A 20,656-nucleotide genomic window follows, 5' to 3' on the forward strand; every position below is an offset into this window, starting at 1 on the left:
ACCACCCCCCACACACACTCCCAAACACCCCAGTCCTGTTCAGCAGGGTTATATGAGCGTGCATGAAGTCCTATAAAAGGTCATAGAGTGCATGCTTTTGGCAGCAATTTAGACACAATCGATTGCACTTATTTTCTTTCATTATTTAAAAATTAATTCATTATTCATTAGGTTTTATTATCTAAAAACAAAATTTAAATCATGGCCCTTTACCAGTCACATGAAATCAAAAGGGAGGAGCTTCACAATAACCCACAAATGTATAAAATGTTCCTACTGGCCTTTTTAAGGAAAGACCCCTTTTGTTCACAAACATATCTATTGAAGAGTGAATCATTATGCATATACTCAATAAAAAATTAACAAGTTTATTATTTGAGATTATTTTATTAAAGCTTTCTTCAAACACAACACAGTATTGAAAAAAAAAAAAAAGTGATTGCAAGCTACAGTCTCCTTAGCTTCTAGGGTTTTTTTTGGTTGTTTTTTTTTTTTCCCCTCCATGGTACTTATCTAAACCAGAAGAAAATGCATGGTGTACAAAACCATTATATGGCGTATATGATGACATATAGTAATTATAATGCTTGGAACAGACAGGTATTGATGTATAAATGCTTTAACTCTTAAAAACAAAATGCACAATGATGCTCTGCAATGAGCTGTACCAGAGACTCTCAGCAACGTACACCAGGATTCCATTTTTGCATCAATAGCAGATCCTCTGCACTGAAGTCACTTAATGTTTTTTCTTTGCAGGCATACAAAATTGAGTATGAATTAAAAAAGGCCAAATCTTATCATACAACACAACTGGACTAAGCAGCCTGTAACTCCAGGTTGGGTTCAAGGCATGGAATAATCTCATTCATTGGCTTTAAACCAGCCACATGACTGCTAACCATGGTGTACACATTAATCTAAGAATAAAGTCATCCCACAGTACACACTGTACCATGATGTCAAATAAATATTTCTACAGCACTACTGCTGTCACTCTGTATCAAACTTTAGGGAGAAATAGCTAAACTCAGGAGGAAAAAAAAAAAAATCAGGAAAAAAAAGTATCTAGCCTAAAACAACAAAGTAAATATTAAATATTTTATTATTGGCATATAATTTGCAAATAAGTAATGAGAAATTCATTACAAAATAAATAATAATTAGTAATAAATTTGGTCCCTTAGCAACTGCACTCTTAACTGTTTGTCAAAATAATCCAAGAGCAAAATCCAATGAAAAACCCAGGAGCAGAACACAGCCCAACACTAGGCCGACTCCTCGTTCACCAGTAATGGTTCCACTTCCAGTGTTACTAAACCAGATTGCCTTTCCTTCTGCTGACGATACAGGATGAATTGCAGAGTCACCTGTTATTTTGGGGTAAGGAAGTAATTAACTAGGATACAGAGGTAGCATTTGCGGTACTTGCTTTCAATTTAAACCAAAATAAGCTGTACAGAATAAAAGCAGGCACCCATTTAGTTCTGGCACAGACTCCAAATACCACAGTCCACAGAGGAAAGCTGCATCTAATTCACGTACTTTAGTGTCAGTATTATCATTTAATCCCAACTGTAGAATTTTCGACATTCACATATAACCTTTTCCAAACCCTACTTAATGCCCATTTTCCTACTTCTTTAGGGCAATTCTAACTCAAAACTTCAGTTCCCCCTGGTTATATGGCTCAGTTACACATGGTAACATTCTTCGCTACCTCATCCTCATGATGCAAGGATCCTAAGCGTGAAATTCATTAGCAGAATAGAAGCAAGGTTTGCCTAGGAACAATGTGGAATCAAACATATTGCTCTATACTACTCTAGCCTCAGTGGTTTGGGCTAAGCATGGGCACTGGTAAAGGGAGAAGTTATTAAGAAACTTTTCTTAGCAATAGATGAGCAGTGCCTGATCAAAAAAGAAAACTTCCACTTCCTGAAAACTTCTAGGCAGTTTGATATTTACAGGCACTGACATGCATACACCACTATGAGTCAATATTTAATGCTGTTTGCAATACAGATTTGTTTGCAATTAGACATAATTATTTATTTCTACTGTAACACAGACCATTGGAAACATTGCTAATCTAAAAAGCATTAACAAGTACGTACTTGTCCTGTTTTCTTGATGGCTCCACCTCTCAAACGGAATTATTGAACAATGGACAGGAGAGATTTCTTACTCTGCAGAATTTTTGTTACATAGCTGAGGACTGTTATATTTGAGCACTGAACCATTTTGTTTTCAGATAGAGATACCACTTTAAGATATAAGGATATGGTACAAATCTATCCAGATATGCCCTTAAGTATTCTATTTTATTTCTATTTTATTCTATAAAATACGCATAGTATTTTATGGAATAAAGGAATAAATTGATACGGAAGTGACATGAAATGCAAAACAGCAAGCAGTCACAAGGTCAAACCAATGCCAGCCAGCAAAGTAGCAACTCTCTGCAGGGAAGGTTTATGGCTCCTACCTTTTTCACTCACTATGGGTACTTTTTTCTAAAAGACAGAGTGATTTCAGCAGTAGATTATTCTAATCCTAGCATTACTTGCTATCCAAATTTCTTCATTAAAGTTTTAAGAAGGATATTAGCTGAGTAGAAGCAGGTATAGTAGATGAGGTCAAGTACAGAGCCTCCAACACAAGGATCTGCATGAAAGCAGGTTTAAAGGTATGGAATGGAGACAAAGTGGCCATCTGTACACCCAGGTACCTTGCACCAAGTCCAATGTATACGTTCAGGTTTCACAGAGCCTGGATCACCACTACTGCTAGACATAAAATCCCATTTTAAAAATGAATTAGTTTCTCTGGGAGGAATCTGACATACAGAATTCTACCAGAAACACTTTAGATCAGCTAAAATAACTTGGCTGGTAGACAATGGTTGTGAGAAGTCTGAGGCTAATGTATGGAATTATCTATAAAAATAAGAAGGGGGGAGGAAAAAAAAAAAAAAGCTTTCTGGGAGGCCTGGGTGAATGGAGAGAAAATTCTCTACATCCTAGGCAGAGCCCCAGGAATTATCCCACCTTTTCAAAGCTTTCCAGTGCCCCACCTCTGAGGCTCCCCAGCTAAAGACTAGACAGGATTTCCTTCAGAGAGAGACAGCAGCTCTGTATGCCTTTTTTACTACTACTATAGTAATAGGTGGGGAACGCTTTCTTCTTACAGCTTCGCAAATTACTTTTATAGTATATATAGCTACCACTTAAATTTCCTGCTTTTTCCTTATTTTCTCCTAGGCCTTACCGTACTTGCAGCTGAGCACCTCCTCAAGCCTTAATAGTTGCACTGGTGGAAAAAGAAACTGTGAACTGTGAATCAAACTTGCTGAAAACATACTGTGGGCTCAGGACAAGCCTCCTCTTTAGCACTGCATTACCACTCTTAGCCACCAAGTTGGCAACAGCAACAGAACTTTTAAGGTAGAATAAATTATAAACACAAGTTATGTGGAGCTTATCAAACTGTATTTCTAGAATACGTTTTTGTAGCAGATGTACTCAGCTGCTCATATTTTTTTAAATAAATGCTAAACTGCCAAGACCACTAAATACAGAAACTAACTTGCTGCTCAAGTCTGCCTTTTTAGGGGAAACTTTAAGACCTAAGCATGCAGACAGCCCAAAGCAGAGGAGACAACCAAACTGATTTCTCAGAGTAAAGTTTATGACAGCCACTGAGCTAGTACAGCAGATTTTTAAACAATTTAATGACAATTAAAAATCCAGAACAGTTTTGAGACAAAAGTAGGCATTTATAAGAATGAAGTTGTTTGTTTGGCTGAGAAACTCCTGGCTGCACTGTCAGGTCAGACTTATGTTCTTTGCACAGTGTAATTAAATTACACAGCATGATGTTTTGTAGAAGTATATAATGGATTCCAAGTGGTTGCTCTGCAAATCACAAAAGGTGCAAGAGAAGAGTCTGTGTACAAGAGCTTGGCTGTTGCTGAGTATACTTTGGCTATCTAGTAACAACCTGGCCACACTTAATGAAAAGAAGCACATGTGGAGGATTTGAACACAGTTCTGTGACAATAGGGTGATGTCAAATAGAAATAAATAAATAAATGAAAAGGGGGAAAAAAAGAGCAAGCAAAAATCTTGGTAAAGGGCTTTGTCTGAACTAAGCACAAAGCAGAGCTGTTTGGTTCTGGTAAGAGCAGGGGAGGAAGGAAGCAGGGTGAAAAAGGGTAACAAACGTACAGAAAAGGATCAAGTTCTCTGGAAAAACCTGCACTAGATTCAGTCTCTTAAAAACTTAGTGATGGCTACTGCTACAGGTCCAAGGGCAGAACTGCTCATCAACTGATTTAGTATTTTAAAATACGTAGTACTGCATCCTTGTGTACAAGTGAAATATTAATTGATCACAAAAGAAAGCTCTGATAAAGCCCACAGTTGGCAAACCTGGATCAATTGTCTCTGGATGGTGATGCACCCACTTAGGTTCATTTAAACCCTGAGCTTTGTGGTTTCTTGAGAGGCTCCAAACACCTTCAGCTGCAAAGTGACAGTTGGAAGGAAACATTTAGTGGAAAAGAAGATCATGTCCCATTTATAATTCAAATGTGTGATGCTACAAAACGGCTCTTAAAATAAAAAGGAGGACAATTCATACGTTACGAACAATTGGATACTTCCATTATTTATCGAAAATAAGTTGCTTATTGTGCAACCAAGTAACTTTAACTGTACACACCAAAGAAACAGGATGACTGTGGTACCCTGTTAAACCAAGGCGAAACAACTCCAGTGTAATCCTGCACTAAATGATGCTGGAGCTGCTATTCCAGCTATGATCAGGAGTCCATTTGTTTCTAAAAATAGTCCACACCGGCAGTGTCAGATGGAAGCAAAAGAATACTGCAGCAGACACAGAGTAAGTGAACTCTTAATCCTGGCTTGGACCTTGAGAAATGAGAGTTTATTTTCCATGTAATGAAACTTTGGATACTATCAGGAGTAAAGTCTACTAGATTTAGTCAATTTCTGCAAGTACCCCTCAAAACAGAGACTGTGTTACACAAATCATCAATTATGAAACACTTTCCTCCTAGAAATCATTCCTTTTTGATTTAATTCCTCAATTTTTCAAAACCCAGGTGATGCCGTTCTTTGTTCTGCTTGTTTTCTGGTCTAATAGGATGTATCAGTTTGTTAGATTTTTTTATTTTCTTGCTTGGCAAGAGACAGTAATGAAGCTCTCTTTTAAAAATCATTGACTTCCTTACCTTCAGGGCTTCTCAAAGCAGGAGGTCTGCCTTTGTTTTCTCTTGATTACAAATACTTCATACATTTTCAACTAACACTATATACTTGACTAGATTCCTATAAGCTCCTCAACCTGATTTGAAAGCATCTGTTTTCAATATAATTTAAACTGGAGGACTATTAGCAAGATTGGATTCAGACTCCAATCAAGACAGAACCCAGAAATGAATGTCATGTGCACATTGCAGTCCTGGGGCAGGGCTCAGACCGGGGGGAGGTTTGTGGCAAATATAAAAGTTCCTTTGCAGAGTACATCATCGAAAGGCATCTGCAAATATGCACATAATGTACTGTAAGGGTCATCAAGATCAAGTTCTAGGGTTTTTTTGGTAAATAAATACTGGCTGGTTTATGTTTCCAGCTGGGGGCAGAAGAAAGAGTTACTACTTTGTTCATGGAACAAAAGGCCTGAGCGCTCAAACCAGCCACATAGGCCAGCAACCTTGAATCTCTACGGTCTGCTCATGCAGAAGAATCTGCACTACTTCCTAAAAGATAAAACTACACTTTATTTCAGAACGGACCATGGGCCACAGCTCAGTCTTACCACTGCAGTGGAATATTGTGTTCCCACAATGCAGAATGTTTTACTAAAGTGCCCACTTAAATTGCCATGGCTGGAGATACAAAAAACACAGATGGCTATTCTGAATGACAGCATAATTTCACAGTCCGTCCAAACGCCAGGGTTGGCTGTTGCATCGCTAGTCTAATTGGAGTGGCTTATGAAATTACTTTAATCAGAAGGACAAAACTGATGCCTGGGAATTATAACTTCTGGAACTGTTCCAGGTAAATCTGGTAAAGAAACTCTTTTTAATATGGAACGTATTAAGATAATATGCTTCAGTATGGTCCTGAAACCACTCTTCATTTTATCCTGTTTTATAGTTTGAGTTCATGGACCTATGCTTTTAGATGGTTTCAGAAAACCAAGATGTTTTCAGAGACAAACCTAAATCTCTTACTTTAGGAAAAATCAGAAAATCTCCTCTTTATCTTCTTTTAAAGTAAATACAAGCTATAGTAACAAAACGGGTGGCTCTAAACCTACAGCGAACAGTAAGGCCAAATACCACCACATTACTATTCACTAGGCTTTTAAAGCAAAGTACACTAATTACTCTAAACATTTTGCTTTTACTTTCTTGATCACAAAATGTTAACATTTAATCTACAAAAAGCATGACTAACAAGAGCTAATACACTGTGGACATCTCATGTATGTCTCCTGAATAGAAGAATAAAAAATTCTAGTGTTTTAAATTTGCTTAGGACTTTCAAGAAACTCGCATACTAGTCTAGATAACCATGTAGTTGATCTAGCCCTCAGCATGACTCTGTGAGCACAGCTGCTGGTTTCCAGAGGCACTCAGTGTTTCAACACATCTGAATTTGCCCCTAATCATGCAGTTAAAGGGTAGTTGCAGCATTTCTCTGTTAAGTGCTATTTTCTGAAACTAAGCTTGCCAAAACCTCATTGTTTATCTCTGACATTAATGCAATCTTGCAATAACACAATTTACCAAATTCTCAAAGCTCTAATTCTGCATTTGCATTTAACAAGAAGCAGGTTTGGTTTTAGTTTACTTGTTTGTCTGTTTTGTTGTTGTTGTTGTTTTGCGTTTTGTTTGTTTGGGGTTTTTATCAGAGGGCAAACCTAAGGAAAACAGCAGCACAATGTGCAACCTCCCCCTGCAACTTTTAGTACACTACACATCGGCCACAAGGTATAAATTAACCTGTGCAATGTACCCATAAGGGAGAAATATCATTATAAAAAGCATACAAATTATTGTTTAGAAAGAAGACTTTATGATCAAGTTAGAATTATAGAAAAAAGACTGATTTGAAACAAAACCCCACTTAATTTCTGATCTACTTATTAACAAGCCTATATTGAGAAACTCTAGGTATAACATGAAAAGGATACAAAAATGTCTAGGAACAAAACTCCAAAGCTCCCAATAAGCCATGGAAGATGGTGTAAGAAGTAGAGGGCCTGGAAGGATTTGGTAGCTGGCATCCTTAAAACAAGGCTCAGTCCGTACGTACAGTTTCCCATCATGGCTAACGCAAACAGCAGGTAAGAGGTGCCTTCTGTTGATCTTCTTCGGAACTAAATACAAGGAAGTTTTTACAAATACAAAAAAATTTTAAAACTGGTATCACAGTAGCCAATTAGAGATAATTTGACATTTTGTCCCCTAATACATCCAAAGACTTTCAGTCATTCTTGTCCATCTCTTCTGGGGCTCTGAATCATCCAAGCTTAGCAGTTTCAGCACGTATCTCTGAAAACTACAGCTGTTACAGTTCTTAGAAGCAGTTCTGACTAATGTGATTTTTATGTAAGTGTAAGGCAGCAAGGATAATCTGATTCCAAATTATATTTAGTTCTTAAAAACTCTGTTGGTCTACCAGTCCGCTTAATAGACCTTTTTGAAAATATTGTAGCATTCCAGCTGTGCAGGAAAAGGTAGAAGGGGAAGATGAATAGGCTACAAAATGAACTAATCATTTCCGTAATCAATTAAAATGCCTGCGTAGAACTGACAGTGTAAAACCTTCTGGTCTTTTTTTGTTTGTTTCTGGTTTTTAATACACTGATAACAAAGAGGTTGTGAAAAAAAAAGTCAGTCAGTAATGGTATCTTTGTGAAAAGGGGCTAAAATTCTAAATTAATTTTGTGCTAATTCTAATTTTTGATCCCGTGGTTCATTACTTATGGTAGACAAGCTTGAAGAAAGAAAAAGGGAAGTATCACTTGCTCATGACAACAATCACACACTATGTTTCTGCTCATATCTGATAAACTCAGCTGTAAATACTTCATTTCCTCTTCCCATCTTCTTCCCCAAATCAATCTTCTTCCATCAAAGACCAGTGTTTTCCTAAAATTCTCACTATCCTCTGAAGAACGGAAGAACACCCCCATTTGTTTTTTTTTTTTTGGTTGGTTGGTTTTGTTTTTTAATCATTTCAGAGTTCAAGAGGGCTCACTGTTATGGAGAATCCAACATCTAAAGCAACAGGGAGTATTCTGTAAAATATACAAGTATACTTAGCCAAAAACCTACTTACATTTTTATACAGCTGAGGAAATCTACTTCCCAAGTAAAACACACAGGATATATAGCCACAAATGAAGCCTGACATTTCAATCATACCAAGAGAGTTCTGAAAAAGAAAGGTACATATATTTTGGCAAGAATGTTTTCAGGCATTTCAGAGGATTAAACTGAGAGTCCACTGGCTGATTTTCTGGATAGAACTCCTTTCAAAGCAGTTCAGTGCTGCTCTTCAAATGACCATAGAGGGCTAGAAAGGGTTTAATCTTTATCTTGCAACAATGCAAACTGCTGTGTTGTAGCCATGACTGAGATCAAAACTAGTGCCAGGCTTAGGATACGACACTAATATCAATCCAGTCCTCCTGCTAAAAAAGCTTGGGCACAATAATTCAAACCAAAACTAAGAACTGTAGCTAGGGCCACTAAAAAAATGAATCATCCTCTCTGGAGAAAGCAGAATACTCATTTTCACAGTTTAACAGTTCTTAGTTTTCTCACTCTAGCTGTGTTTTGAAAATAAACTGCTTCCCTGCTGGGTAGTGTTGCTGGATTACAATTATTTTACTGGCATTAGTACGAAGGCCATCAAATTGCTACAACAGCCTGTGAACTTTTCTACTGAACTGACAGCAGCAGCAGGTACAATTGTAATTTTCCAATTCTATTGATCTCACTCGTGGCTGTGTAGTCTCTGCATGGATGTCTACAGTATTTAACACAAGCAGAAACACAACACGTATACAAGTTATTTTGCAGAGTGGCACATCCTAATGACCCAAGGGACAGCATAAGTTTGAAACACAGTTTGAAAAAAGAAGCAGTTTTATAACTTCTTTATTTTGGGATGTATGGTCCATAGTTAAAAAACACCCACATAATGCCACAGTTATGATTTCTAAAGCATTGTTAAAAATGTCATCCAAATTTCTTTAAAGCTTACAGTACACAATCTTTTCAAGACACTTGGGTGGGAATTTTTTTGGAATGGAAGCAGTAAGAACTTACATTACTTCTTTCGATTACTCCACTCTGATCTTGGTTTCTTAGTAACAGCTGACAGAGTAAAATAACACAAAGTGCTATACACACCATGATCCAGGTTATGCAGAAATTCTTCAGGCTTTTGCTGCCTAGAATGACATACAAACAAATTAGCTGGAAAATAACATCTGCTGTTAATTTGAGGTTACTTTTTGTTTGCAATAAATATGTAAATGTAAAGGTACAGTTTCATGTATCTTTTTCTTGGCAGTAATTAAGTTCACCTCTTTCTTCCGGGCTCTGTGCCTACTCCTGCTCACTATCATAGCTGTGCTGTCTTTGTGCAACAATTGAGGGTAGAAGTGCAGGAACAGGAGAGGGACTCCTTCAGTGTGCATTGCTACTGAGAGAAAATTTTCATACAGTGCTGTGCTGGACCAGGCTCCATGTCTATAGTTAGCTGGATATCAAGCCTTACTGAGACCTACATATTCAAATACAGACTTCATACAACAAGTCCCCACAGACAAGACAGCCTGAAACTGGAAGAAAACCATAAAGAACTCTAGAGCTACAGTACCTTCCACATCTGTAAGATGCTAGTAAACTCCTGTGATCACTGTTACCAGTGGAACAAATTGCTTATGGCATTAGTAAGCCTGCCCTAAAGACCTGCAGCCTAAATAGGATTCTGTGAAGTAACACAGACTTAGTCCTGCTGCTCCAGAGGCTGCACTTTGAGAGGCAAAACTGACCAAATTGCTAGAGTAGGCACTCCAGAACTGGGTATTGAAAAGTTATTTTTCAGCTTTAAGCAAAACCTCTACAGCTATGCAAGCCATTGAGCTGAAACAGGCGCTGGCAGTTAAAATGTACAAAACCTTGTGTTTGTTTTCAAGAGTAGGCAGCAGGAAGGAAGGATCTTCAACAGTGACCTATCTCCAGGTTTATTATCAGTTCCACATTGAATGAATCTGCTTGATCCCTATTTAGTCTGCTAGGCAAGCATCTGTTTTACTTCAGCTTTTTGTTACCTCTGATGCACCATGGATTTTCTTTGATTTATTTTTTAGATTGATGAGTTAATGTTTTTGATTTGATACAATGTGAACAGAGCTTTCTGTCTTCCATTTCAGTCAAAACAGTAGTCCATTGGTAGGCTGAATGCTACAACTCCTGCCAGGATTTTATGAAGCACAACTCAAGTAATTTCATTCCCCTTGAATGTTTTTTAACCATATGTATGGAAACAGAACACATGAAGATGTCGATATATTTTATGCTATAAGCAAATAAAGTCCGGTTTCAATCAACATAGAGGAAACTAACTGAACCATGCAAAAAAAAATAACGCTTGCTTTCAACTTACACATACATTTAAATAGCTGTAAGTAGATAGTAAAACCATGGAGTAAGTTAAAACATGGGGCCAAGTTCCCCAAAACTATTGTATTTTTTTATGTCTATATAAACTGAAAGTACGACATTAAAAATATTTACAGATACTATGTGGTAAGAAACGAGAAAATCAGAAAGGGCAGGATTCTCAAAAAGACCTGAGGAAACCGGAAGCAATGGGCCTAACAACTTCAAACAGAATTTGTGCACTCTGTTTTTTGATCCCTCTGAAAAAAAATATTCAAACACTATAGAAAATATCAAAGGAAAGAGTGTGCTACAATATGGAAAAATTTTAATTGTTGAAAAAACTTACATTTTTTCATTTCCCGATTCTTGAGCTTATAGTAGACAAATTGTGAAATCATAATTATATCCATGTTGACATAAAAAATGGCAGTGACAATCTGAAAGAGAAGATCCATTTGCTTGTTCAGTACACAAATAGTAGTTCAAAACACTAATGTAATGTATGGAAATTTTGCTTCGTAATCATAATGTGAATGACAGATAACAAAGTACTGCCAAAAAAAGAAAGTAAGTTTCCTGTACAAAACAAGTTGGAGCACTGCAGATGAATGCAGTTGCAAAAGTTGGTAATTTTCCAGGATGCACAGCACAAATTCCTACCTGGGCAGACTTATAAATCCTTCCTCTCCAGAAGTTTAAGTCTGCTCCACCTAGTTTCCCCAGCACTTCAGAAGCAACTAATTCTACTCAGTGCCTCTATTGCAGTAAGACAAAATTACACTTTCTCTTCACCTTTTCATAATGGGGAGATGGAATGGTTAGCATCACGCATTTGCTTGTAAAAAACAAGACAACTCTATCTATGCCTGGGTCCATTTCCAGCTTGTGAAAACTTCTGCAGGTGGCTGACACAAAGCCCTTTCTCTTTTAATTAACAGTCAAAAATAAGAACAGCAGATACAGTCTCAGGCACAATGTATTGCTGAAAATGACTGTTTCTTTTGGAGAAACTCTCCTCTTAGTGAAGAAAATGTATTTTCAAAATAGTCAAATATTAACAGCTTTGAACTAGTATTTCCCTGTTAATAAACAGCTTTCTTAAAATAAATAAAAAGACAAGAGGAAGTGTAAAGAGTAGCTGCCCCAAACCAGTTAAACACCACAACTGCCTTCCAGGCCCTTCCAGTCCTATGTACTCTACAAGATTATTTTGACACTGAAGCTCAAATGAAAATTCCCCACTTTATTCATCACTGAGTAACTCCCAGTAAGTTTCTTTGAATGTTACTTACATGTGAAATGGTTCCTATAAAGCATAACAGTTTCAGTGTAAATATTTAGAAAATTATGACCTATTTTGCAAATCACAGTGAACAGAATACAGAACTATTTTCTTTCCCGGTATGTACTTCACTGTGTAAGATTAAGTTATCTCAGAGTTTAAGGAGACAGTTTAAAAAGGATAAGTCAAAAAGTACAAATACTGACAGATTACCTGAATTGGCAGTTGATTTGTTAAATAGCAGCCTATGAAATTCGTAAGATCTCCAGCTATCCAACCCAGCAGAAAGCCCAAAGACAGAGCTTGATCCACTCTTCCATTCTGATAGGCAACGTAAATCTGACTGGCACAAATTCCAGAAGTAATTGCAATAAGCAAAAAATGTTTAATAAGTTCAGAAGTATATTTTTCAAAATCTGAATAAAGAAAAATTAAAACTCTAGCCACAAGAGACCTATCATAGCAATACTCCACTTACCTTTCGAAGAACTCAGTATCACTATAGTTCACCATCTCTAACGTAACAAAAGACTCAGATCACAACCTCGTTACTGCTTGCATGAGCTCGGTTTTTGTGGCTTGTATTAAAATACCATTTTCTGGTCCCCAGAACCATGCTCCAGAATGCTCCAGAACCATTTTATATTTGCCTGCTGTAGACACCAGCCTTTAAGATACTGAAATAAGAAAATCCACTGCTGTTTAACAGAGAAGGGCTAAGAATGAACAAAGCTGCTAAAAGAGCAGCTAAATAAGCCAGATTTAGCTTATGTGTCTAAATTGGAAAACTGTTAATTCAGAATCACAATGGGGACTATGAAGCAATCCCAAACATGAGTCCATTAGACATACCTTGATGAATTTCATGCTGACTAATATGACAGTTTTAATGTAAAGTTGCTTTTCAACTCGTATTTCAACTAATATTTCTGAAGCTAAACAGCTTACTAAGACTGGTTTTATTTTGCTTAATTTCCATAGCCCTTTTACTAGTTCAGTAAATTATATCCCCCTTATGGGGACAAACTTTGGAGTCAATCCCATTTTGTTTCAGGCATTCTCACCTGCTGGTAACATTTCTACTTTTCCTCTGTCATCTCCTCCCTATATGTTTGAAACCTGAACCCAGTACCAGCAACAAAACAGCAGCTGATTTAGCACTACCTAAGTGTTAGCTCATGGATCACTTCTGACCTTTTCCCAGGCCAAATTTAATCGGCAGGAGCCAGCACAATAGTTCTGGTGACATAGTATGTGGTCTGAATGAACACTAAGCCAGCTCCCACTGCAAGTATGCCTGCACATGCACACGTATCTCAGGATGGCAAAGATAAGAGAGGTGATTTATTCTCATTTGCTCTAAGTGGCAGAGATTAGTGTCAAGTCAGTACACCAGAACAGCACATCAAGCTCATTTGTCAGCCACCAAATATTTTTGCAAACATGAACAACATGCTTCTCTGGCATATTATATCTGTATTATGCAGACAGAGAAACATATCCAAGATAAAATGAAAAAAATGCAGCTTTTGAAAAAGGCTTCAGGCAAGATTACTCATGTTTGAATCTGAGGACTGCTTAAGACTTTGAACTTACGGTAGTGCAGCAAACAGAAAACAGACAATGGAAATCAGCCCTATGACAACGCTCCAATACTCCCACGCATTCTCGACACATTCTTCCAGGAGATGCCAAATCCATGGTGTTCCATTTATGCACAATCTCCTGTCCTCTACTGGGGAGATACTGAAAGCATGGGTATTCAGCTGAGAAGCCATCATTCCTGGACCACGATTCGATGTCACAAGTTTATTTCTGCCTCCTTCTCTACCCCATGCTAATCCACAAATCTGTTTACCAATGCTGATTATCCTCTATGAAAAGACCTCTGCATCCAGACGGATGCTTGATATCGCAGTTATTTCCAATCTCATAAACGGACCTGCCAAATTCAAAGAAATAAATATAGCTGGTGTGAATAAGACATTAACTGTACAAAGCTTGCTTACATTTATTGCTTACAGAAGAGAAGTTAGTCTTCCAAGAAAGAAAAATACTTCATAGCCCATAACACTCATTAGTTCTTGACAAACCTGCAACACTCCAGATTTATATCGCTATAGCATTTTAGTCTAAGGTTGTGTTAGGCTGAGACTGTCAGTTACACTGAGGTGCCAGCGATTTGCCCGAGGGTAAAATAAACCAAGCAATTTATTTGCACTTATGACCAAAACTCTGATTTTCATGTCCAATGTAATGCCAGTAAGTTAACAGTACTTTCTTACATGGTACTAGCCCAGATTCTGAATACTCCACTCATATGTAGGAAACATAAATACAATGCTGTTTTCTATGCAACTAATTTCAGGATAATGTTAAAAAAAGAAGTAATTTATGACTCAAGATTCCAGACTAGCATTAATGTCTACTTGAATTTAACTGGCCCATCAGACTAACAACTGATTCAACAGTGTCAAGAAGTTTGCCTTACTTAACACTAATATGAAGAAAGACTGAAAGCACGAGAAACTTGCAGAAGGCAAATGTAGGGCAGTCCCGCCCCCCAAATCCCCAGAATGAAACATAATAGTATAATATGGCTTAAATTATGAAGCAACAGATGGGTGGGTTTGACCTTCAAAAATATTTTCTTGTAACCAATTATATAATTCTGGATATTTTTTGTTCTGCTGAAATATCCATCCTATTTGAAATGTTAATGTTTACTTAGAAGGCTAACCACTACAAAATTGAAGAAAATCTTAACAAAAATGTGTAATTATCAGCTACCATTCATTGAAACTGCCTCCTGACAAAAAATAGCTGGTATCCTACTCATTTTGATGATAACTTAAGTCCTCTGAAGGTCAATAATTCCTTATACAGAGGAATCTAATAATAAAATACCCAACAAAATAACTACTATGCTAGTAGGTTCATCTGTTTAGTATTTAAAAGCAGATGCAGAACCAGTAACAAGAAAGAAAATAGCTAAGACCATTTGGAACACCTCAGATGAATGGAGAAGTTGGAAACCAGGAAGAGATAATACTGGGGCATAAGAGTAACCTTCTATACCAGAATAAAGTTACTCAGTATCTCACAGACAGCAGTCCCTAAAGGCCTGATGTTTGTGGCTGGGATTTTTGATGTTCTTCACACGCACAGGGACAGGTCTTGGAAGGGCTGACAATGTACCCCTTCACAATGCAACAGCCTGGAGCCACCCTCATTATGCATCACACTATATCAAATCCCAATAAAGTTTCACAAAGTTTGTTTTTATAGAACATCATTCAGTGCAAATTTAGGACTCACTTTTCTAGTCATTGAGGAACCTGCTTTTTCTTTTCATGAGACTTCAGGTATCTGAAGCGTTAATTGGAGCGCGTTTTCTGCAGAAAGTGGCTGCCTCTCAGGAGAACTGTCATCATTGGACCTAAACCAGCTGAACAACAAAAAAAGAACATGTATTTATACACTGAGAATTCACCTTAGCCTATTAGATATAGTCAGCATAGACTTGTGAAGTTATAAAACTTTGTAGCTATCCTGGAAAATAACTGTTAAAGCTGAAAAAAAAGTTTTAATCAATGTTTCAGTTAAGTTTTCCCATTCTGGTAATCTGCAGCTGAGCAGGGTTTTACCACCTGCTAAATAGGGAGAAACACCAAAGCATACATACTCCTTAGGAGGCAGGTTTTAGGCATGAATTTTCAACCATTCATAAACATTGTAAAAATAAACCTTACACATTTTATTAAGCTTCATCCCAAAATGCTCATTTCAAGATAAGCAAAACATGTCAGATGTTAAAAAAAAAAAAAAAAGAAAAAAAGAAAAAAAAAAGATTTAACATGGGTATTTTAAAATCATGTCTGAAAAATTAGGTTTAACCTGGTATATAAAACCACGTCTGAGTATCAGAACTGCTGCTGGACTCACACATGCAAAAGTTCTCTTACAAGGTCAAGGACTATGTGGCAGCAAGTCCAACCACAGCAGTTCAGGCTCGACCACCTGATCTTCTGCTATTCCCCGCTCCAAAACCCTGCAGCTATTATGGAAAACCAAACAGTTTAAAAAGCGGTAGGAATTAGACAGGCCACTTACACTTCCCAGATGACTGAAGACTTGAGCTTTGGCCTCCTGCCACACAACGCACTTAACACATTTAAAGCATGTGGGTATTCTGGGGTTGTTATTACTTAACATTTACACAGCAGAATAATGTTCATGTTGCCAGTCCTTGTGAATGTATTCTTAATCTTACAATAATTGCTACTTTTCTTAAATCCCCAGCAAATACTCTGTCCCAGTAAGGGCCCAATATCAGCATTCCACCAGTGGCCAGAACTGGATGCCATCAACTAAATGTATAAACCTGAACTCCTCCTGCCACTGCTGGGACGGCAATAGGCAATGGTGTCAGCGACTGATATTCAGCTATTTTCACACCTGGACTGGCTGTACCATACTAGGATGTACCTTTCACCAAATAAACTGTCTCCTGACCTTGAAGTATTTCATAAACACATATTTAGCTTAAAAGAATAAAGGTGTTTGAACTAGACCAATACAGATGGTTCCCTCTTCCAATATCTACATTCTTGCACAGAGATTTGAATTTTTCCTCAACATTTAAAAATAAAGCCTTTCATTTTTCTTGTCTTGCATTAAATGCTTTCCAACTGAAAAGAGGATAAGGAGACTGCTATGACACTTCTTCCTATAGTATGTTATGTTGCCAATGACGAGGAAATACAATAATACTAAACAATGATTTATGTTCCTGTAACCTGCCTGTAACCTCATATTCTGTCTTAGAGTATTGCCCAAATACTAGTTACTACCATTTGGAAAAGTTACAGTAAAGATATTATTTTCACAGAACAGTTCACAGAACAGTTAACTTGGAACCTTTCTGAAAAGGTTTAGTGTTTGCCTAGCTAGAAATAAACCGTTATGGTCTAAGACATTTAGTAATAAAGATTTAGGAGCTTGAGACTCCTGTTCGGACACTTTTTTCTTATTTTAATACCTTATTCTGGAGTAAAAACATGCAAACACAAATAGTCAATGGCTTAAAAATTAAATCCACTTTATTAAGAATAGCTTCACAGTGCAAGTGAGGAAAAGGAAGCTTTCCCTGGAACTTGGGAGACTTGCCACAGAGTCTCTGCTTCTCCAGTGGCCAAGCTGCCGCACACATCCATGAGTCCTGGCTGCTGCCTCCTGGATGTCAAGTATGAGACATTGCTAGTAATGTGTAAAGATGTCAGACACGTGTGTTTGGCAGATTTGCAAGTTCTTTAAATAGCAGCTAGTAACAGCTTGAAATCCAAAAGGATGTTCAGTTGTACAGCATTTATTATTTCATTATTCCTGGTGAAAAGAAAAAGTGGAGCTAAGCTAAGGAATAATTCAGGGCTTCCTCAAACACCAATATTAACTAAACCTTTTCTAAACACATTTTTACACATTCCTGATTGTGAAAGATGACGAGAAAGAGCTGAGAAGAAAGCAAGACCAAGTTTTACCCAGAAGCCTTGCCCTGTTACCACAGAAGATTTCCAACTTACATTAAAAAAAACACACCACTAAACAAACCAACCCCAAAACAACAAAATGTAAGGAAGCGCCTTTCTTCAGCAGAGCCCGGACGCCACCGCACCCCTGAAGGCCCTGGGCACCATCCCTCGCGGGAAGGATGGTCCATGGGCAGCAGCTGCCTGCGGCCTTGCAGACCTCGGGTGTGACGCGGGCCTGGTCCCCGCACCGTGACAGCACTCGGTCCTCAGGGGAGAAACGGGAATGGGGGAGGCAACGTTAAAGGAATAACAATGAAGAACGGCTTTAAAAAAGGGCGGCGGCTCTATGGCCCCGCGCACATGGCAAAGCGAGCTTGAGCGGAGCGGGCTCGGCCCCGGCGGACCGGACCGGGCCTGTCTGGGGAGGCGAGGACGCGCACCCGAGCGGGGCAGGCACCGACCTGGCGAGAGCTCCGGGGGCTGCTGCTCCGGGGATCCGGCTGCGCCGGGCGCCGCACACCTCCACCCCGCGCCGCCGCCACCGGAGGGCGGTTTCTCCCCACAGAAGACCCCGCGGACAGGGACGGGGTTACGCTCCCGCGGCCAGCGCCCCACCAGCCCCGGCGGCTGCCCGGCCCGAGGCGGGGAGGCGGGAGAGAGGGCCGGGCCGCCCGCCCCTTCCTTTCCCTTCCCTTCCCTTCGCTTTCCCCTTCCCCCGCAGGTCCCCGCCGCTCCCGCCGCCACCATGCGCCGCCGCCGCAGCAGCGGGGCCCGGGCGCCCTCTGCGGGCGGACCGCGGAGCCGCTGTACGGCCGAGAGCTGCGGTGCCTGTCGCCCCGGAGGAGAGAGACGGTGTTGGTGTGGTGTGAGGAAACGGGGGGTGCAGTGGGCTGCGGAGCAAACACGGTGTGCTGCTGCTACCGCAGCACGCGGCCGACGTTCTTCTGCCTCGGCGATGAGAGGCTGGGTGAGCTACCGCAGCCCTACACAGAGAAAGGTGCCTGGAGCGGCACTGGCAGGGTGCAAATAACTACGGTGTTTTTAACACCTAGGCAGTTATGTCAGTGGTGCTACCCTGCTTCATACAAAAACATCGCTTTCAGGCCTGTGTAATGCACACATGCCAAACAGCCACTGCGAGAAACAGAGAAGGGCTTGTGTGAAGAGGCACCTGGCCATTCGTTTACCGCAAACGAAGCCAACATGCTCTTCCCAAAGCCTGTGCTCCACTCTGGCTGCCTCTTAAACCCCATGGTGACCTTGCCACTACAGCAATAGTGCCTAGTTGTGGGGCCTCACAGCTCTTAAATGCTTCCTTTTAACTTCGTTGGTAATGACAGTTAGTGATCTGCTATACAAAGAAGTCTAACAAATGATCCTAGGGTCTTTGTAGGGTATGTACATTAGGAACATGAATGTTTTAGAATATTTTGATGGGAAGTAATACTGTATAATTTACTGAATTTTTAATATAATTTTGGTTTTTATTTTCATACAGGTTCATCATTGCTGTAGTTACTCCAGCATAGGTAATTAACACAGGATTGGGAGAATGATTAGAAGAGGGCTCCAGGTAACAGCATTGTTCTAGTTTAATGGCTACTCAAGCAGTGATTCAGTGTTGGTTTTGGCAGTTGAGCAGCATTTGTCTGGCACTGTGCAATTCCTTATTGATGTCCAATGGACTCATCTGTTACTGATGGGCCAGAGCAAAAGATTTGCAAAATGTTTAGAAGACTTGAGGGAGGAACAGGTTTTGTTACATGCCCTACAATGCTGTTTCAGAGCCTGCTAGCTGGAGTCTCCTCACTTGTGTAGACAGAATGGAGTTTCACAGCTGGTGCAGAGTGGTAGGAGGGGGGAGCAGGCTGGAAGGAGCCACCTGCACAACAGGAAGTGCTGCACTGGCACCAGGACTGCAGAGAACTGTTTCCTACACCTCCCTGCTGCCAAAAGAAAAGACATCTTGGTGTAGGTAGCCTGTAGGGTACCTAACCCAGAACTGAATGTGAACCTGTGAGGGCAGCAACTGAAGAGACCATGCAAGTGACTGGAGAGGATAAAATAATCTACAGATGAACCTCATAACAATTTATGAAGGCAAACAGAACTTGAGTGAATGTGTGATGAAAGCTGGAAGGGGTTTGTGCTCTGAGGGCACTGATTACCCTGACCATCTTCACCTGGGCCTTCCACCCTCACCTGAGCATCCTTACCTCGTCCTACCATCCTCACCTGCCCAGGGGCCCTAGTTCAGCTCCATTTATTAGCAGCTTGTCTCCTGGATGGGCCCCTTATGAAACATGTTACAGGTTGCATCCAGCCCTGTTTTCTGGGTGGACTTTGGACCTATGGTGTAGTCCTTTCTCTGGCTGTGTCTCCTCAGGCTGGCCTCCCTGGGTGTATCTGGGACCATATCTGCTTGACTATCTTGGGACCATTAGTGGGTAGCATTGCCATTCACCCAGGCCTGCCAGTGAGAGTGTTGCCTGTTCTGAGATGTCTCTCTACTCATGGCTTGCCTTGCTGTAGGATATTGACTAAGAAGGTTTGAGTACTTTTATTATTAAAGTCAATGCCCAACATATAATTAAATGCATGAAGGCAAGTGTGGTGATGATTAGATACAGTTTGTTGACCTCAAATGTGTTAATATATTAAAAAATACATAATGTTAATCATAAGGAAGAATTAGTAAAGTGGCAATTTATACATGGAAAAATATTGTAAAGCTACCTCCAAAATCCTTCCAGAGACAAAAAGACATTTTCAGAAACAGAGGCTGAAATTAATAGGCTTATCCAAGCTAGTTGCTGCCTCTTCCTGGAATGAACGCAACTTCTGTGTCACGAACTGCATCTTATGACACCTGCTTGAAAAAAAAAGTGAATAAAGAGAAGATAATGTGGTGAAAACCAGCCAATTATTTCATAAATGTAAACTACATTAAAAAGTGGTGTACAAGATTATATATTTATGGGTACAATTTTGTTCTACTGTCACATAACAAAATGAATAATACATTAGTCCAAGAACCTGTCATTAAGTGAATTTCCTTGTTGCCTTGCCAATAAATAAAAAAGTATTTGGTCTGTATGTATGCACGACCCATTTCTGATAGCA

General features: G+C 39.4%; 2 protein-coding genes across 4 annotated transcripts; one reads left to right on the forward strand and one right to left on the reverse strand.

Moving 5' to 3' along the window:
* Positions 1–367: 367 nt before the first annotated feature.
* On the reverse strand, positions 368–18,202 carry LOC136012007 (lysosomal amino acid transporter 1 homolog). Of its 2 annotated transcripts, XM_065674702.1 has the most exons (9): positions 17,995–18,202; positions 15,321–15,450; positions 13,599–13,944; positions 12,216–12,345; positions 11,067–11,157; positions 9,377–9,501; positions 8,382–8,477; positions 7,231–7,416; positions 368–1,370 (listed from the first exon to the last, which is right to left on the reverse strand). In XM_065674702.1, the coding sequence occupies exons 3-9, from the start codon at positions 13,781–13,783 to the stop codon at positions 1,269–1,271; spliced, it is 915 nt and encodes a 304-aa protein (XP_065530774.1). In that variant the 5' UTR covers positions 13,784–13,944; positions 15,321–15,450; positions 17,995–18,202; the 3' UTR covers positions 368–1,268. The 2 variants fall into 2 exon arrangements, with proteins under 2 accessions (XP_065530774.1, XP_065530775.1); XM_065674703.1 differs by lacking the exons at positions 15,321–15,450; positions 17,995–18,202 and having other exon boundaries at positions 12,216–12,341; positions 13,599–13,798.
* On the forward strand, positions 17,691–20,648 carry LOC136012008 (acidic proline-rich protein PRP25-like). Of its 2 annotated transcripts, none has more exons than XM_065674704.1 (2): positions 17,691–18,530; positions 19,032–20,648. In XM_065674704.1, the coding sequence occupies exons 1-2, from the start codon at positions 17,880–17,882 to the stop codon at positions 19,068–19,070; spliced, it is 690 nt and encodes a 229-aa protein (XP_065530776.1). In that variant the 5' UTR covers positions 17,691–17,879; the 3' UTR covers positions 19,071–20,648. The 2 variants fall into 2 exon arrangements, with proteins under 2 accessions (XP_065530776.1, XP_065530777.1); XM_065674705.1 differs by having other exon boundaries at positions 17,691–18,500; positions 19,032–20,647.
* The last annotated feature ends 8 nt before the right edge of the window (positions 20,649–20,656 follow it).

This window comes from Lathamus discolor, chromosome 3 (genome assembly GCF_037157495.1).
Source record: "Lathamus discolor isolate bLatDis1 chromosome 3, bLatDis1.hap1, whole genome shotgun sequence".
In the NCBI taxonomy this organism is placed as follows: domain Eukaryota; kingdom Metazoa; phylum Chordata; class Aves; order Psittaciformes; family Psittacidae; genus Lathamus; species Lathamus discolor.